This window comes from Paroedura picta, chromosome 3 (genome assembly GCF_049243985.1).
Source record: "Paroedura picta isolate Pp20150507F chromosome 3, Ppicta_v3.0, whole genome shotgun sequence".
In the NCBI taxonomy this organism is placed as follows: domain Eukaryota; kingdom Metazoa; phylum Chordata; class Lepidosauria; order Squamata; family Gekkonidae; genus Paroedura; species Paroedura picta.
Window position 1 is genome coordinate 36,621,819 of NC_135371.1, and position 16,996 is coordinate 36,638,814.

The 16,996-nt window shown below is 45.5% G+C and overlaps 1 protein-coding gene across 1 annotated transcript in view; it reads right to left on the minus strand.

Moving 5' to 3' along the window:
• PLXND1 (plexin D1) overlaps positions 1-14,690 on the minus strand; it is a 173,372-nt gene extending 158,682 nt beyond the window's left edge. Inside the window, exon 1 of the mRNA XM_077325307.1 lies at positions 12,732-14,690. Coding sequence (XP_077181422.1) covers positions 12,732-14,279 — 1,548 coding nt within the window. The 5' untranslated portion in view covers positions 14,280-14,690. The remainder of the gene's footprint in view (positions 1-12,731) is intronic.
• Between the last annotated feature and the right edge of the window lie 2,306 nt (positions 14,691-16,996).

The window sequence follows — 16,996 nt, forward strand, 5'->3', positions numbered from 1 at the left end:
TAACGACGAATTCCACTATTTTAAATGGCGATTTTTCATTCCGCAAACAATTTGCAACAAAGATCCCTGTGCGAAAAGGCCCCAAGATTGCACTCTTACCATCTTAAAATCAGAGTCCAGTAGCACCTTTGAGACCAACAAAGATTTATTCAGGGTGTGAGCTTCCGAGTGCAAGCACGGTCATGTAAGGAGTTCTTAGTCTGATGAAGAGTGCTTGCACTCGAAAGCTCACGCCCTGAATAAATCTTTGTTGGTCTCAAAGGTACTACTGGACTCTGATTTTTATTGTGCTACTTCAGACCAACACGGCTACCCATTTAAATCTATCTCTTACCATCTGAAAGGGTTCCCCTGCCTAGCTCCCTGCTCAGGCTTTGTCTGAACTATTTCCCTGCAATCAAAGCCAGGCCACTTATTTAACTTACTGATCCTAACATATGGCCTGGGTGGTGGCTGTGTCGGGGTGACTGTGTTGTTTTTAAAATGAATTTTAAGATTTTAATGCTTTAATTGTAAAATCTATGTTGTAAGCCACCCTGAGACCTTTTCAGAGATGGGCAGCCTAAAAGTCTAAATAAATAAATAAGTTGTTAAACACCAGTGATTAGAAAAGCAGAATCAGCTTGCTAAAGCAGGTCCAACATTCCGCAAATTATGCCTGTTACTACTATATTTCTAGCAACATTTCCCCCCCATAAATCAGAATTGTTGCTAATATCTATTTATTACTATAAGAATATGGTGCTTCAAAGATACAAATGCACAAGAATATACAATCTGGCAGCAATGTCTCCAGATTGCCCCTGGCTGGGCTGGGTGGGCGGGCCCTGTCAGAACTTTGGCCAAATGATTGGGCCAAAGTCCTGAGTGGGTGTGACCTGGCAGGGTCCAGTCCGCACGTGCTTTGTGCCTCCCAATTAGGCCTTGCCTCTGGCAGGCCACGCCCACTCTCCGCCCACTTAGCCCTTAGTGAATTATTATAAACAGCTCCCGCTGTTACAGATGTTGTTGACCCACCCTGAGCTGGATGAATGATATCATTACTCAGGAGAGAGGCAATGCAAAATAGAAATAGGCCCAGGAGTTTATATGAATATATTTTGCCAAAATTAGAAACAGTAGATGTTCCAATTTGACTCCATACATTAAGTGTAGAGTACAGGAGAAGTGACTTTGTCTCTGATGTCTCTTAGGACTAATCACATGTTACAGCATCATCAAATACCCTGAGTGCCCTGCCAACAGACATATTCTGCATGTTCCAAGTTTGGAATTTTAATTTCTTAGGGGTGTACCAGCCCAATATATACCAGGACTGCAACACACAGGAAGAGGGGGCTTAATCCCTCCCCATACCATTTTTTTCATCTGCTTGAAAGAGTCAGCATTTGTGCCTTTAGAGAAATTTAACTGTTCTGTTGAAAAAAGCCACTCCTGAGCTACTTTGACCCCTGCTAGGGAAAATGAACAGTTTCTCACATTTTTATAATTAGCTGGGTTCACTCATTCTCTTCATTCTTGTCAAGCAAAACATTGTGTGGGCTGAATGCCCCTAATGCATGCTGACTGCCAGTGTTTAGGGGTCAATATATTAGCTCTCTATTTTTGCTGTCTCGGATCCCTGCTAAGTGAAAATAAACTACATTGGATGCTTCGTTCCTTCTCCGTCCTGTCATATATTTAATGCAATGCAAAGATTACCATCCAGTTTGAGGAGCTCTGCTTTATCATAAAATGAATTTAAGGCACATCTATTACTCTTTTTAATTAATTAAACAAAATAAACCAACCTACAGGGTTGTTTTTCTAAAAAATGCATGCACTTAAATTGAGCGTGGGCAAAGAAAAACTTAGAAACTCCTTGACTGCTGGGAAAAATGGTACATAACAGAAAAGCAGATAGACCCTTAACTGCAACACTATGACAATGTATTTTCCTGCTGTGCGTTTAGAGCTGGAACATAAATGAATTGGAATACCCCATTGTCTCAAAGGTGAAAACCTACGTAAGACACTTCAGTGCAAAGAAATACAACATTACAATTCCCTTTTTCCTGCAGGAGTTAAAGGAGCCAGAAATGAAAGCAGTTTGTTAGCTCACTGGTAATCATGATCATTAAGAAAAAGGGGGGTAAAAAATGAAAAGCTCTCTTTTCATGTGGACAGTGGACAAAGGGACTTCCAGTGGACTTGGTCACCAGTTCAAGAAACTCAGAATTCAAGAGACTGGAACACACAAAAATTATTAAGCAACAGAAAACAAAAATAGCTTACACCACACTGAGCAATGCAAAATTGTCAATCCAAAAATCATCAAAAGACTTTCAAAACATAATGTTCTTCACCCAGTAAGGCAGGCTTTGTAATAATAACATGGCTATTCTAACAGATCAGAGAACCAGAGCATGCTGAGACTGTGGATTTTTTTTCTTTTAAAAAGCCTTAGGTAGTATAGGTTGTAATGTTCAAAACCCTTTTCCTCCAAAATATTCCAGCAAACTTCAATATGTCTGATTTAATGTAGTACACTTGTGCATCAAAGTCTAGCTGCTTGATCTTGCACTCTGCTGCTCATACGTAGCACAGCATGAGCTCCAGAACTAAATTGGGATAATGTGGCGCAGCAGAGTATTGAATTAAGATCTGAGGGACCTGGGTTCAAATTCCTATTCTGTCAGAATATTTTCATGGTCACCTTGACCAGCCAGATTCTCTCCAACTCGTCTACCTCAAAGAGTTGTTGTCAGGATAAAATGGAGAAGGAAAAGAACGATGTCTTGAGCTCCTGGAAGGAAAGGCATGATAAAAATGTAATGGACCAAAGTTCTTCCAGTAGGGGTTGGCTTGGCTGGGAGTAAGGGAAGTACTCCTCCATGGAAAGCAAGCAAAGGCCTTTTCGGAGGCTGGGAGAGAATAAAGAAAAAAATAGAAAGATGAACAAGGCCTTGAGCCCCTGGTGACTCTCTTGCCCTACAGAATGCCTAAAAGGTCCTATCAGAGCATTGCAGAGGCAGAAAAGAAACAGGAAAGAAACATTGTATACGAGTGGTTCTCTGTTCACAGTCCGACAGGGCAGACATAGCTCTATCCTGTGCCATGTACTGATGTAGCTGTTGCAGACTAAGCAGAAGTCTCCCACTGTAATATCTAGTGCCATATATAAACATTTGAAGCTGTCCTACGAAGAATCAAACCATGAGTTCCTCTAGTTTAGTACTGTCTGCTCTGACTGGCAGATGCTCTACAGGTTCTCAAGCAGGGAAAGGTCTTTCCCAGACATATGAAGTCTGTAACTGGAGATGCCAGAGATTCAACCTGAATGCAGCTCTCATGGTCTGCCACAGAGTCACACTGCCTACCCTATTCATCGCTCCACTTTGAAGTTAATGGAACTTCCCTTTTTCCGCTTTTGCTGCCACCGCCATCTTGAGTGGAGGTTATCTGGCACAGGCTTGTTCATCCGTGGCCATCTGACTACAGCTCTGCTCCCCATTCTTGGTGGCTAAGCCAGGGGGAATTACCCCAATATGAGTTCTAAATGGCGAAAGAGGCGTATGGGCAGGCTGAAGCGCAAAAGGAGAGAGGTCCAAGCAGACATCTCCTGCAGTGCTACTGAAACTGCAGAACAGAGCCTGGAATGGTGGAGCCTAGGAAGCTGACTTCCAGACAAGGCCTGCTAGTTGATGCTACTCCATCTTGAAGCCTAGGTGCTGTGATCTGTAAAGGGTGTTGTCCCTGAGCTTTGCTATTCTGGACTGGTTCTCTTCTTGGCAGCTTGATGTAGTGACTGTATAAAATAAAATCCATTTGGGGGTGGGGGGAGAAGTTAATGGAATTTCTATTCTAGGAGTCTTCCTCAGGGCACACTTAGGGGAACTCAGGTCTCCCTAAGGACTTCTGCAACAGAACATCATAAAAAGAAATAATTCTTGAACTAAAGTCATGTTCACCCATTAAACTATACTGTTTCTGCATATTTATTTAATACACAAATGTGACTGCACAGCAGAGCTCACAATAAAAAACAAACCCAAAAGAAGAGCAAGGTCTACAAAGACAAACCATGCCCTCCCAAAACACGTCATTCAATTTCATGCTCTTTGAAATGAAAAGGTTTTCACTTGCTAACTGAAAGCCAGTAGGGAAAATGCCAAGAGAACCTCCCAGACCAAGAAGTGCTACAAATGTAAAATCTCAAGCTCGTGCAGCCATCCTTGATATCGAAGCACTCACAGGAGACTCACTTTATACTTTATATATATATACACACAGGAGACTCTCCCTGCATCATCTCACTGCACAGGGCATTCTAAACAGAGCAGTTCTCGAGGTTTCATGTCACCTGCTACTTTGTCCTTTTTAACTGGAGATGCCAGGGATTGAACTTGGGACCCTCTGCATGCAAAACAAATGTTCTACCCATGAGCCTCAGTCCCTGCCTCAGTGTATTGCATGTAACTGGTCAATGTGGAGGGTTATACTAGGGGGCTTTTCACACGCCTTCAAAATTGCACAATGGTTGCCAATTGAAAACGCTACTGATTTGCCATTATGCACAACGTTGTTGACAATCTGCCACACACCTGAAACCGATCCGCAAAAAGCACTTCCTTGTAGCGCTTTCAGGGAAATCCCCAAAAGTGGATTCACCCTCCGGAAAGCGCTACACTCCTGCAACCAATCTGCAACACTAGCGGGAAAGTTCTGTGCGTTACCATTGTTGTGGTTTCTACAAAGTCCCTCCCCCTGGCTCTCTCCTCTGATCTTCCGGCGAAGCAATCGCCATTTTTTTTTCTCCGAGCGAGCGAAGTTCAACCCACCAGCAAGCCTGTTTAGAGGCTTCCCCGGCTTCAGTCCCTCCCCAGAGCTGTTTAGTCACTAAGCACAAACAACAGAGAAGCCCGTTTGCTGATCTATTTTCCCTTTATTTTTTACACTGTTTTCGGCCGAAAATCGGGCCCGTGAGGGGGGGGATTTTTTTTCACTTGGGGGGAGCGTGGCAACGATGAAACGACAGCTCAAACACACCTGCCAGCTGATGGGTCTCTCCGTTGCAACGAATCAACACATATTCGTTGCAATGGGTGTGTGTGTGTGTTTTTTTTTAAACCTTTCTTAAAAGGGAAAGGGGCTGTTTGGGAGCATGCTAACGGCTGCCCATTGGCTGCTTGACGGCCAGGGGTGGGACGAGCTCGGCAATAGCGCTTCCTTTCTAGCGATTTTTGCTGAGACCGGAAGCTTGTGGGAAACGATAGAAACGCAACTGGATTCCACTACAAAGTCAGATATGCATAATGACGAATTGCACTATTTTAAATGGCGATTTTTCGTTCAGCAAACAATTTGCTACAAGGATCCCGGTGCGGAAAGCCCCTAGGAATAAAGGTACATTCTACTACACATAATGGAGTTGCTCTGAAATTTCATATGTTGGGGGGGGGGTGTTATTTTGGTTAAAACAAGGAAGACTGTTGGGGACTATGTTTCCAGGGACCCAGTGTTATGGCTGCTTACTGTTGCTGATATAAAGGTACAGTATGCTACTAAGATTAGTGCTGTATCCTTTGAAGGTAGTCAAATGAGTGACTTTGGAAAACAGGTTATCTCCTGTAAGAATCAGAAACTAGAATATTTTATTGATAGAAAAGCCTATGCACCATGTTAAAGTGAGCAGAGGTCAAATTAGTTCACCTGATTTCCAAATGTTCTGGTCACTTTTCCCTAGAATAGACTGAGGTTCCCAACATGCTTTATCCCAGCAGGTAAGGTAAACGTTTTTTCACTCACACTTATCTAGAATATATTATCTCTTTGGCATTGTCCTCTCCCTCTCTCTTTCTCTGTATACACAGACAGTATGTGTGTATAACTGTTTTAATGTTTTGATATCAAATGGTGGGCAAGTTCCAGAGGACTTAGTTTTATTGCTAATCATGTTAAATTCTTAATGTTTAAAAATTTTAATGCTATTTCCTAATAGCATGTAAGCCTTGTTTCCTTAAGGTGGCAACTAAGTCTTAAACTGGCATATCCTAAAAATATACCAGCATATCTGGAGATAGGCCAGCACCAAGCTGTGTAGGTGCTGAAATGGGCAATGCAACACCAACACCAGTGTAAACGTGGGTGATATCAGGATGTGTTGGCATCCTAAACTCTACAATCCCTGGTACATTTTTAACCATTCACTTATTAAGAGTCCCCCTCCTTGCTTCCATCCCTTGACAGGCTACAGACCTAGTTACTACTGGAGCCCTCCTAAACACCATATAAGAAGAAGAGTAAGTTTTTATATGCCACTTTTCTCTACCAGGAGTTTCAAAGCGGCTTACAATCACCTTCCCTTTCCTCTGCCCACAATAAACATCCTGTGAGGTGTGTGAGGCTGAGAGAACCTTGATATTAGTGTTCTGTGAGAACAGCTCTATCAGTGCTATGGCAAGCCCAAGGTTACCCAGCTGGCTGCATGCAGGGGAGAATTGAATCAAGCCCAGCTCATCAGATTAGAAGCCGCCGCTCTTAACCACTACACCAAGCTACACCAAATTAAATCATCCAGAAAACCCATAGGGCAGATGACAGCATGTACGACATGAGGCTATACCTGAATCCATATCACAAAAATCCTTTGCACAAAAGGGACCGCTCTGTGCAATCTTTAATGGCAGAACAGACATTGCTGCAGCATATTGCTAAGACTGCTTTGCTTAGGTCAAGAGAACATGGAAACAAAAAAAGAGCCTCCACTCCTCCAGCTGAAGGTTCAAGGACAATGAACCCCATACAGATAAGCCATGGAGAAGGGGCTCCTGCCTCAAACTGTTTTTCCTCAACAACTTTACCTTCCTCAACAATTGCTAGCAGTAAGTACACAGTGCAGAAATGGGGGTAAGGTAGGACTTGCAGATATGCTGGCACAATATCACTGCACAGTTAGCACAAGGCCATGCGGCTCACTTGCAAGTGGGAAGGCACAGGAAGCAAAACTACAACCTTAGGGATTGTCAGCAACTCTACTCTGACTAAATGTCTATGCCTTTGCCTTGCAGGATCAGAACCCCATGGGAACAGCAAACTAGTATGAGCTGACCTAGCCATGCCTCCTTGACATCAACTCATCAACTTCCATACACAGAAAAGACCAAGGGATTTTAAAAAATGTTCTGCATAAGAGCAGTGGCAGCCTGATGCTGGGCAGAGCGTGTACATTGACTGTTTCCATCTACCTGTCATGGAAGTTTAATCAGCAATCCACTCCATGGCTGGTGGCTTCTAATGCTGTTGTGGTGGGGGGCCAGTGCAACTGCTATGTTCTCTACACTTTACTGAAGGGTATCTTTCATATATTTCCCCTTTTGCAGAAGGTGCATTGTACAGAAGAAGAAGAAGAGTTGGTTCTTATATGTAGTGCTAAGTCCCAATTCCAAATATGTATGAAAAAAAGTAAATAGCATCAATGCCAGTATTGTTGCCGACTGCTCACTTTCCTCCATTGCAAAGCTATTTATTCCTATTCTCTGCTTCCAACCAATTTTAAATCTTTGAGACAACCAGTCCTTTCCTCCCATTACTGCTAGGCTTACTCGGGAGTCTTTCATGAAGTATCTTGTCAAAAGCCTTTGGGAAGTCCAAGTGGCCAAACTGTGACTCTTCAGATTTCCATGGAGTACTGGCAGGGGCTCATGGGAACTGTAGTGCATGGACATCTAGAGAGCCACAGTTTGACCACCCCTGAACTAGAAGAAGATTTGGTTCTTAGATGCCGCTTTTCTCAAAGCAGCTTACAATCACCGTTCCTTTCCTCTCCCCACAACAGACACCCTGTGAGGTAGGTGGGCTGAGATTACTTCTGATATTACTTCTTGGTCAGAACAGCCCAAGGTCACCCAACTAGTTGCATGTGGAGGAGGAGCAGGGAATCAACCCCGGCTCACTTGATTAGAAGTTGGCACTCCTAACCACTAAACCAAGGTAGCTAAAGAGACTAGTGGTATACCATACTAGCATTGGCAATGTGAGATGGAGTGTTAGGATTAGGCTACCCATGTTATTGCCTACTTGAATTTTAATGGACAAAATATGGGAGTATTCCCAACACCTCTCTTTGCTGAAATACAAATGTGACTCCAGTTCTTGGTAGCAGACCACCCTCCACTCTCTACATAAATCTCACATGTCTGCATACATATTCTAATAATATAATTCTTCCAGGTATTGAAAACAAGCTAAGGACTTTTGCATATGAAACTGTGTAATTGTCAAAGAATTTCTAATTGCTATGACAACTAGATGAGATACTGAGTTCTGCTCTTAAATCTATTAAATTTTACGGGTGTTACTTTCAAAGGCCTCACAGGAACTTATACTCAGCTCCTAAACCAATTGAATTGGAAATAGGTCCCATTAATATCCATGGAACCTACTTTCAAATAAATCTCTCCATATACCAGCCTTCGGGCTCTAGGTTCGAATGAAAAATGGTGGGCCATATACTGTAAGAATGACCCTAAAGCATTTTGGAGCTTTAAAATACTTCTTAACATAACCAACTAAATCACAGAAAGCCTGCGCTTGCACACAAATTTACACACATCTCATAACAGTATGTAAAACTTAAATTTCAAACTGATCATTCCTTCCTTTTTTATTCAAGCTTTAGACCAAGGGCCAAACTACAGACATGTAACTTTCCTCAGACTTTTTTTGCTTAAAAAAAAAAGAGTTGCAGGAATCTACAAATTTGATTGTAAAAGCAGTAGAGGAAAGGACATATAATTCCTTTTCTTTTCCTCCTGTTTAAAATTCCACCAAGCCATTTTCCCCCCAACTACTAAGAAAAAACACAGGTACACATATTGTTTCCCCAGCCAGGCTTAAGGCTTAAGCATAATCTCATAACTACCTACTGAACATCTATTTCCAGCTGCAGCCTTGTATAGATTTTTGTGTGTGTGCTTAATACATAAAAATTCAGGGAAAATTTCATGCATCTGTACTGGCCTTGAAGATATGCTAACACTTAACTCTGTGCCTTCATTTCCAGCCCTATATATGATGTACCTAAACTCATCAAAGTTATTAGTGCCTCATTATGATATCTGTGACCACTATGCATCAGCATCATAATTAGATGCATGGTCTAGTATTTCAATTAAAACTTTCAGTAGACTACCTCTTTTTCTTTAAGCCCCATTTAAAATGTTGCAAAGGAACTGGAGGTCCAGTTTTGAAGAAGGCTAAGCATAGGGGCCTCAGCTGAAACCAGTAGTTCCACCTCTGTAAAGTTCAGAACCGAACTTGAAATTCATTGCAGTGAGATATGTGACTGTGCAAGGACACTGTTTTCAGCACCTTCTCCCCTAAGGAGTTAACTGAACCACCAACCCAATGACCAATCATTTTGGGTGGAGTGCTTCCTGATAGCTAAAAACCTGTGCATAGGAAAGAATCAACATTCATAACATGTGCATATGAGTAACTGCAGAAATTTTAACACAGCATAGAACCTGTCATGCTAAATGCATTTTGGTTGACAGAAAAGGCTTCCTAACATTGCCAGAAAGTTAAAAGAGCAGAGACCAAACTTTCATGGTTCATCTTGCCTGTTAAATCAAACAGATGTTTTACGATTCTGGTAGAAATGTGCTCTGCATCTTTCTCAAGAGAAGAAAACAAAACAATCCTGCTGTAAAGTTGCTCTCAAGTTTTGGGAAAGGAATAGAGGCGCATTCAGCTGACAGTGACATTTTATGTGTGCTTGGTAACAAATCATGACAGTAGCAAACTTTCACTCTGTGAGCTGTAAAACAAGGCAGCCTGTGTCCTCTTCTCTCTGAAGTCTGCACACTGAATACTGTCCCACTGCATGAGTATGCAGGGGAATGTGGGAAGAGAACTCCTATAATGGAACACACATTCTTACAGCTTCCTTCCCTCACTGTCTGTGTGAACAGAAACATCCAAAGAGCAGCATGAGGAGAGCAGAACTAAACTGTGAGTCACCACTGGTTCAACTGGGACAGAAAGCCTGGGAAGAAAGGCACTTTTTGATAAAGGGGGAGGGTCCAAATTCTTTGTTTATGTGTACACATCACTACTGCACATTTAGTTTCACAGTAAACAGAAAAGTTTCATAGTGCATCCAGGATTAGTGCAACCAGGATTAGTATGTGTACATGGAAAAAAAATCTGTGAGGAAAGTTATCACTTTATCATCGTGCTTCTGCCATTCTTCTAGAATCCACTCCACGTTGGAGTTTTTGCAAATATACTACAAACATTTAGCACATACGCCATAAGGCAAACGTACACCTTTATTCCACCATGTATACATCAAGAAAAGAAGCCACTATGATTGTCCATGTGATGTTTTCATGATGTACATGGCTTTCTCTCAAGTGTTTTGGGGTACAAGCAGATGCTCACTAAGTATATAACATATACCTGGTAAAATTTGCCATCTGTTAAAGTAGCTTGCATCAGGAAACCTAAAAGCATATTGAATCTACTTAGTCTGAAACTTACATTCATATCCCATTCTTCATGGAAGATACATCAGAACTTTAGCTCATGATCAGGTGGTGCCCCCCCTCCCCAACACACACAACTGAACTTTAGAAAGAATGTCCACACCATTCTGATTCCTTGTTCTTTTAAGAATGATCTTCTTATAATTCTGAGTTTATTTGAATTGGGATATTGATTTCAAGTAACTGACAAGGTCGTCATAACAAGAGCTCCACCACTCCGAGTCCATTGAAGTAATTGGCTTAGAAGGGGGAAGTTCTAGGATTACACTGTTAAAATTCACTTTCTAACAGGTATATTCCCTGCATTCAAATAAACACAAGATCACCCAGTTTTGTGACTGATGTCTTTCCACAGTGCTAGTAGTAAGGAAAGGCATGTACAGACTGCATCCAATTTTCCTCAAGTGAAGTTCTAGGGGGTAGGTGGAAATATCATCTTAGCATGCTTTTAGCTGGACAACTGCAGATTTGAGGCAAAGGTCATGAATGTAGTCCTCACAAATGCCAACAAACATATAGAGATCAGCATAAAGAAACTAAGATTAATTATATCCATCACAAGAAGGAAGAGATGATGACACAAAGTCAAGAAACTTTGCTATTAATTTAAGATGTAGAATCAATCAAGATTATAAAGATGAGGTACCTGGGATCTAAAGCAACCCTTCAAAGCATATTTAGACCTCATGTATTAACTCATGTCAAGGAAACAATCACTAGATGTGAAAAGGTCCTCTGTGAGAAATACCAAAATAAGGAAAGTTCTGAACACAAGACTCTCTGAGTTAACTAATATGTCCTTTTCATCTTTAACTTTCATGCTTATACAGACATATATAGACTTATACAGACATACATCATTCCTTTGATGTAAATTTCTAAGTTAGTCAGATGGTCAATTATACACAGTGTATTACATCTAATGCTTTGACTATTGTGGGAATTGTGCTTGAGCAAGATTTTCAGAACCAGCATACCAGAAAGAACAAAACACACACAGTCAAGGGATACACAGCAGCATATTCCCCCCAAACATCACGTTCTGGGCCAGCCTCAATCCATTTTAGAGTGTTTCAAGGAACATTACAGAGGTTTCTCTTTCCCACTCTCTCACATTTTTCCCAATCCATGCCTTGCTCTTTATCTAGTTAGCAGCACTTCTCAGGGGACGTGTCTTAGGAGTCTGATCACAGACAGTTCTGCTGTTCTTTGACACTCCTGATTTATGATGGCCATCTACCTCTTGAGGCTAAAAGAAGAGCCCTGCTGAATCAAGTCCATCTTGTCCAACACCCAGCTTCCCACAATGGCCTGACAAATGCCTTTGGGAAGCAGGTAGAGAAGGTAATGGCTGTTTCTGTTTGCCATATTCTTGCCACAGGAACGTGCCTCATCATAGCACTGTGGGCATGTTCAGAAGGTTTCTAACAGCACCTGTTGGCCACATTATCCATCAATTTGTCTTCCCAGTTTAAAACCACCTAATCCTGTGGACATCCCCGCATCTTTAGGCTGACCGTACATTGAGCAGGGGGTTGAACTACATGGCCTGCACGCCCCCTTCCAACTCTATGATTCTATCTTGCGATGGCAAATTTTCTATGTTAATCATGCACTGTATGAGAAGGACTTTCTATTGCCTGCCTAGATTGTACTGGTTTCTCACAGGAGGAATTGTTTTACAAACATCAGTAATAATCTTTTTAGTCATCTTTTCCCAAACCAAAAACCCTCAAGGCTTTTAGCCCTTGTTCATGGGGAAGGAGCCTCAACTTCCTGGATCATTTTTTCCACACCTTGCTTTAGAATGGCAGCAATCACCAACAGAATCCCTTCCTAAATGCATCCAGAAACAAAGCCCACCTGCCTTCAAACTTCTCGGCTTCAATACCTACATTTGATGGAAAGCTAGGCCAGGCCTGGAGCTTGCCTAGGGCAGGGCTAGTCAACCTGTGGTCCTCCAGATGTCCATGGACATCTGGAGGACCACAGGTTGACTAGCCCTGGCCTATAGGATGGCTGCACTTATGGGCATTGGCCTGCTGTCTGGGCAGGGTCAGAGAAGCACTCTACTTGTTCTTAAACCCTCCCAAAGGCCAAAGTGGGGCTGGGGGGGAGAAGGCTTTTGCAAGGGGGCTGAGGTCCGGCTGGAAGGAAGTCCAAGGAAAGCCTCCGGCAATTCTCTCTCTGCCCGCGACCTACCTGGATTTTCCGCTTCTCGCAGGCGGGGCCGGTGCCTTGCACCACGCTGTCGAGCACAGTGACGAGGCCGGAGTCTGGCGCCACGAAGCACGAGTGCCTGGCCTTCCGGATGGCCTCCTCGATCTCGGCGAAGCGGAACACGCAGAGCGCCGACGGCGGGGGAGCCAGCCGCCCCGCAGGCCCAGGAGACCCGGCGGGGGAAGCGCTCTTCTCGAAGACGCCGAAGAGCAACTCCTCCAGCGGGGGCGGCGAAGGGCTTCCCGCGCTCACCTGCAGGGCGGCGCCGGCGGGGAAGACCGAGACCAGCCGGTTGAAGAGGTCGCCGCCGGCCGCCCCGGCCTTCGCCCCGCCAGGACCGGCCTTGCCGCACTGCAGGCCCATCTGGATGTAGGACTCGGTCAGCTTCTTGGTCTCCCCGCCGGTGCCGCTGCTGCCATTGAGGGTGGCGGCGGCGGCGGCGGCGTCGGGCGAGTCCCCCAAGCAGATGCGGGCCAGCAGGCTTTGCGAGTGGCTCTCCTTTTCCCGCGCGTTGGCCTCGCTGTTGAGGGCCAGGTAGGCGTAGGAGCCCAGCGGGCGGCCGAGGGGCGAAGAAAGGACGGGGCCGCCCGCAGGGAGAGCGGCGCCTTTGGACCCCCGTCCGCCGGGGGCGCCCTTTCCTCCCTCGGGCCGAGAGACCGGCGGCGACGGCGGGGGCTGTTGCTGCTGCTGCTGCTGGGCTCCTCGGTGCAGAAAAGCGCGGACGAAGCTGAGGCGGTGGCGCTCCTTGGAGCCCTGCTTGATCTTGAAGATGTTGTCGTCGGAAGGGTTGATGTCGAAGGTGAAGAGGCGCGCCAGGTCGCCGCGGGCGTTGAGAGCGCGGATGGCGATCTCGGGCGTGTTCTCGAAGCGGTGGTCTTCCAGGCTCTGGTTGCGCGGGAAAAAGGGGCTGCCCAAGCCCGTGTAGGTGGCCGCCACCAGCAGCCTCGTGTCGTGGCCGGGCTGCTGGAGCACCAGCCCGACGGTGGAGGCGTTGGCGTGGTTGGCGGCCACGTTGAGCATGCTGGGGAAGACCGTGACCTGGTCGCCGCCGCCGCCTCCTCCTCCCGGCGGGAAGGCGACGGCCACGACGGAGATGTTGTCCATGCTGCGCAGCTGGCAGAAGCCCTGGTAGACGGAGCCGCACACCACCAGGAGGCCCTGCTCCGGGTCCGGCTGGAGCAGCTTGTTGTAGTTGTCGGTGGGCTTCTTGGCGTGCTCGCACGACGCCTGGGGCAGCTGCGGCGCGTGGCACAGCGGGTTGTCCTCCTCGGGGCCCACCTGCTCCTCCACCTCCAGCGTCAGGTTGGGACCCGAGAGCTGGTACAGCCGGTTGACGGCCGCCAGGTAAACCCGCCCGCCCGCCCGGTCCAGCGCGAAGTTGTTGGTGGCCGTGGCCGAGACGAACTTGTGCTGCACTTCCAGCGCGCCGCCGGGCGACGGGAACAGCAGCAGGGACCAGAGGCAGAGCCAAGCGCGGCGGCGAGCCGGCGACAGCACCTGGTTAGCGCCTCGGCGAGCCCGCGGAACCATCGTGCCTCCTGGGCTGCCGCTCGGCGCAGAGCATGAGGCTCTTTTGGCAAGCCGCGCTCTTGGCAGGCAGTCACCCGGGGGAAATAAGGCAGCGAATGAAGAAACGCGCGAAAGAAAGAGAGCGAGCGAGAGGGAGGGCGGGAGGGAGGAAGGAAGACCGCTTTCCTGCAGCGGATCCAACACGCCTCAGCTCCAGTGTAACGCCAAGAGGGAAGTCCCGACCGAGCCTTTGTTGCGAGCGAGAGAGCGAGCGGCAGCCCTTTGCTTCCTTACTCGACCGGCCTCGCGAATGGGGTTAAAACTGCACGTCTGAGGGAAACTGCGCCCTCCCCTAAGTCTGACAGCTCGCTCGCCCCTCGCTCCTCTCCCCGCCTGAGGACAACCGCCGCTCTCCCGACCTCTCCGACGTCCTTTTTTTTTGTGCGTGTGTGCATTACTCTTATTTAGGGTTTGTCATGTGAATATGATTAAGTTAAAGCCACCCCCCCCCCAAAAAAAGCTGGAAAGCAATTGTGGAAGCAGGCCAAAAAGACAAAGAAGCAGCTCTTGATAGCAGCCCCTTTGCTGACAGATAACTTTTGTCTTTGCTTCTTTCTTTTTTTTCATGTAAGGGAGAGTGTGGGACTTCACTAGGGTGGGTGGAAACGGGGAGGGGGTAGAGAAGGAGATAGAAAGTTTTCTCCTCCAGACCTAAAGAAAGCAACAGTGCCCTCCAGTAAAAATAGATCTAACCAAACAACATTAATTTCAGGCAATCCAGCACCAACTGACCTTTCGGTTATAGCCATTCTTCTCTCCCCCCCTCCTCCCCCCCATAATGAAAATAAGTTAACTCTCAATCCTCTTGAAGTGCTGCCCTCCTCATTAAAAAAAAAGGGTTTTACAAGAAAGGATAACAAAGAAGGGAAGGTCAGGCTGTCTGGGGTTGGGGGGTCAAGAATAAATTAAGAGGACAAGTATGCCAAGCATGTAAGATGAGGGAGGGGAGAAATTAGTTCAGTCCCGCTGTGCTTCAGTCACTGGCACCAGGCAGAGGAGAGGGTGTTTAGATTAATCTCTCAGCTGCCCTGTTGACGCCTTGCCAAGTTCACAGTCTTGGGATCTGCTTTCGCCCAAGAAACTGCAGGGCCAAGTTGGCTTCTTGCCTTGCTTTTGAAGGAACCTCACTTTGATCATACTTCTTTTGAGGGCGGGGTACTCGTTTTCAGCAGATGGGCTTGATACCCTATTTGGCACTCAACAAATTAGCCAGGGCCATTTTATCCATGTAGTTACAGGCCCTGCACTTCAGGGGACCCACACAATGCCCCCCCTCAATGGATCAGGGCCGTAACTTCTCTCCCCCTCCCACGTTTTCTCTCTTTAAGGACACTCAGAGTGACACCCGATTCCACTGTTGGGGTGGGCTCCTCTCCCCAGTCTGGCTTTTCCTGTCGAAACTACAGTACTAGGGACCCGTGAATCCTTAAACTAGCTCTGGTGCTGTGGGCCCTGCGAATCCTTAAACCACTCCTGTTGTTAGCATAGTAGTGGCTGTAAGCATAGAGGTTCAAAATTGCTATGGCATGAGGACAGGGACCAGAGAGACTTCTGTACAAATCCCCAGTAGCTACACCATTTGCAAGGTGGTTCAGCTGCGATTGTAACTTATCTTGTAGGGTCAAAAGGCGATTGCCATTTCTTCTGCCCTGTAGGAGCTGCTTAAAGAATTGAAATGCCAATATAAAGTCTATGTATGCATTTTGAAAAGCCACCATGGCTGAAGTTGATGTCTTTGAAGCACTTGGAGCTCTCATAATTCTCTCCCATATCACTAGTATTCCATGCTTCTCATGAGCTTCAGTTCTCTTGCTGAATTGCTATTCACCTCCCCCCCCCCCAAAAAAAATTTCTCAGCGCTTGTCATTATTTTATGCTGATTTCCCAGACTCCTAGCATTCCCTTGCCTCACCTGTTGGCTTCCAGCATAGCTTTCTACCCTACCATCAGGCTGCATTCATGCAAACAAAGACAAATCAAGTCGCTCTATTCTTCCCTATAGAGATTATTGAGGCAAAACTACTGTGTGGCTGTACTGTACACAGCTACAGAAGCATGATCATTTGTGAGCATGCTGTTTAAATAATTTCCTCTTATCTCTAGCATATAAACACAAGGAAATATAAGTTTAAATCAGACTGAGCTATAGTTTAAGGTAACATTTCATAGCCAGAGGCAACAAACAAACCTTTCAAAAGAAAGTGGTAATGGGAGTCTGAATTAGAGGAAGGGCAGATAGAGAGGCTGCTTAACCCTTGCAGTCTCTAGTATTTTTCTGCTGATTTTCTAACTAATCAGTCCCTAGCTGATTTTCTAACTGCTGTGAAAAAGATATTTATTTTATTTAAAATAATAATTCTGTGCCCACCTTTCTCCTGAGCCTTTCTATCAGAACTTAACAAATATGAATACTTGCAATTTTTTCCCTGTTGGTGGTACAGCAACATGGGGACAATATTGGGCAGAAAAAGGGAAAGATATAAAAATTTCTTTCTGCCTTGCTGTTCTTCTGATCAAATGCACAGTTTCCCATGGCCACACTTCGTTCAGTTTGGCCCTTGGCCATACAGGGGAACCGAATGAATGCCCCTTTACATCTTAATGAATACCCCTTCATAAGTCCGAGTTAAATGAGAAGTGCTGATCTAGGATGATTTAAACATCAAAATGGCCTCCAT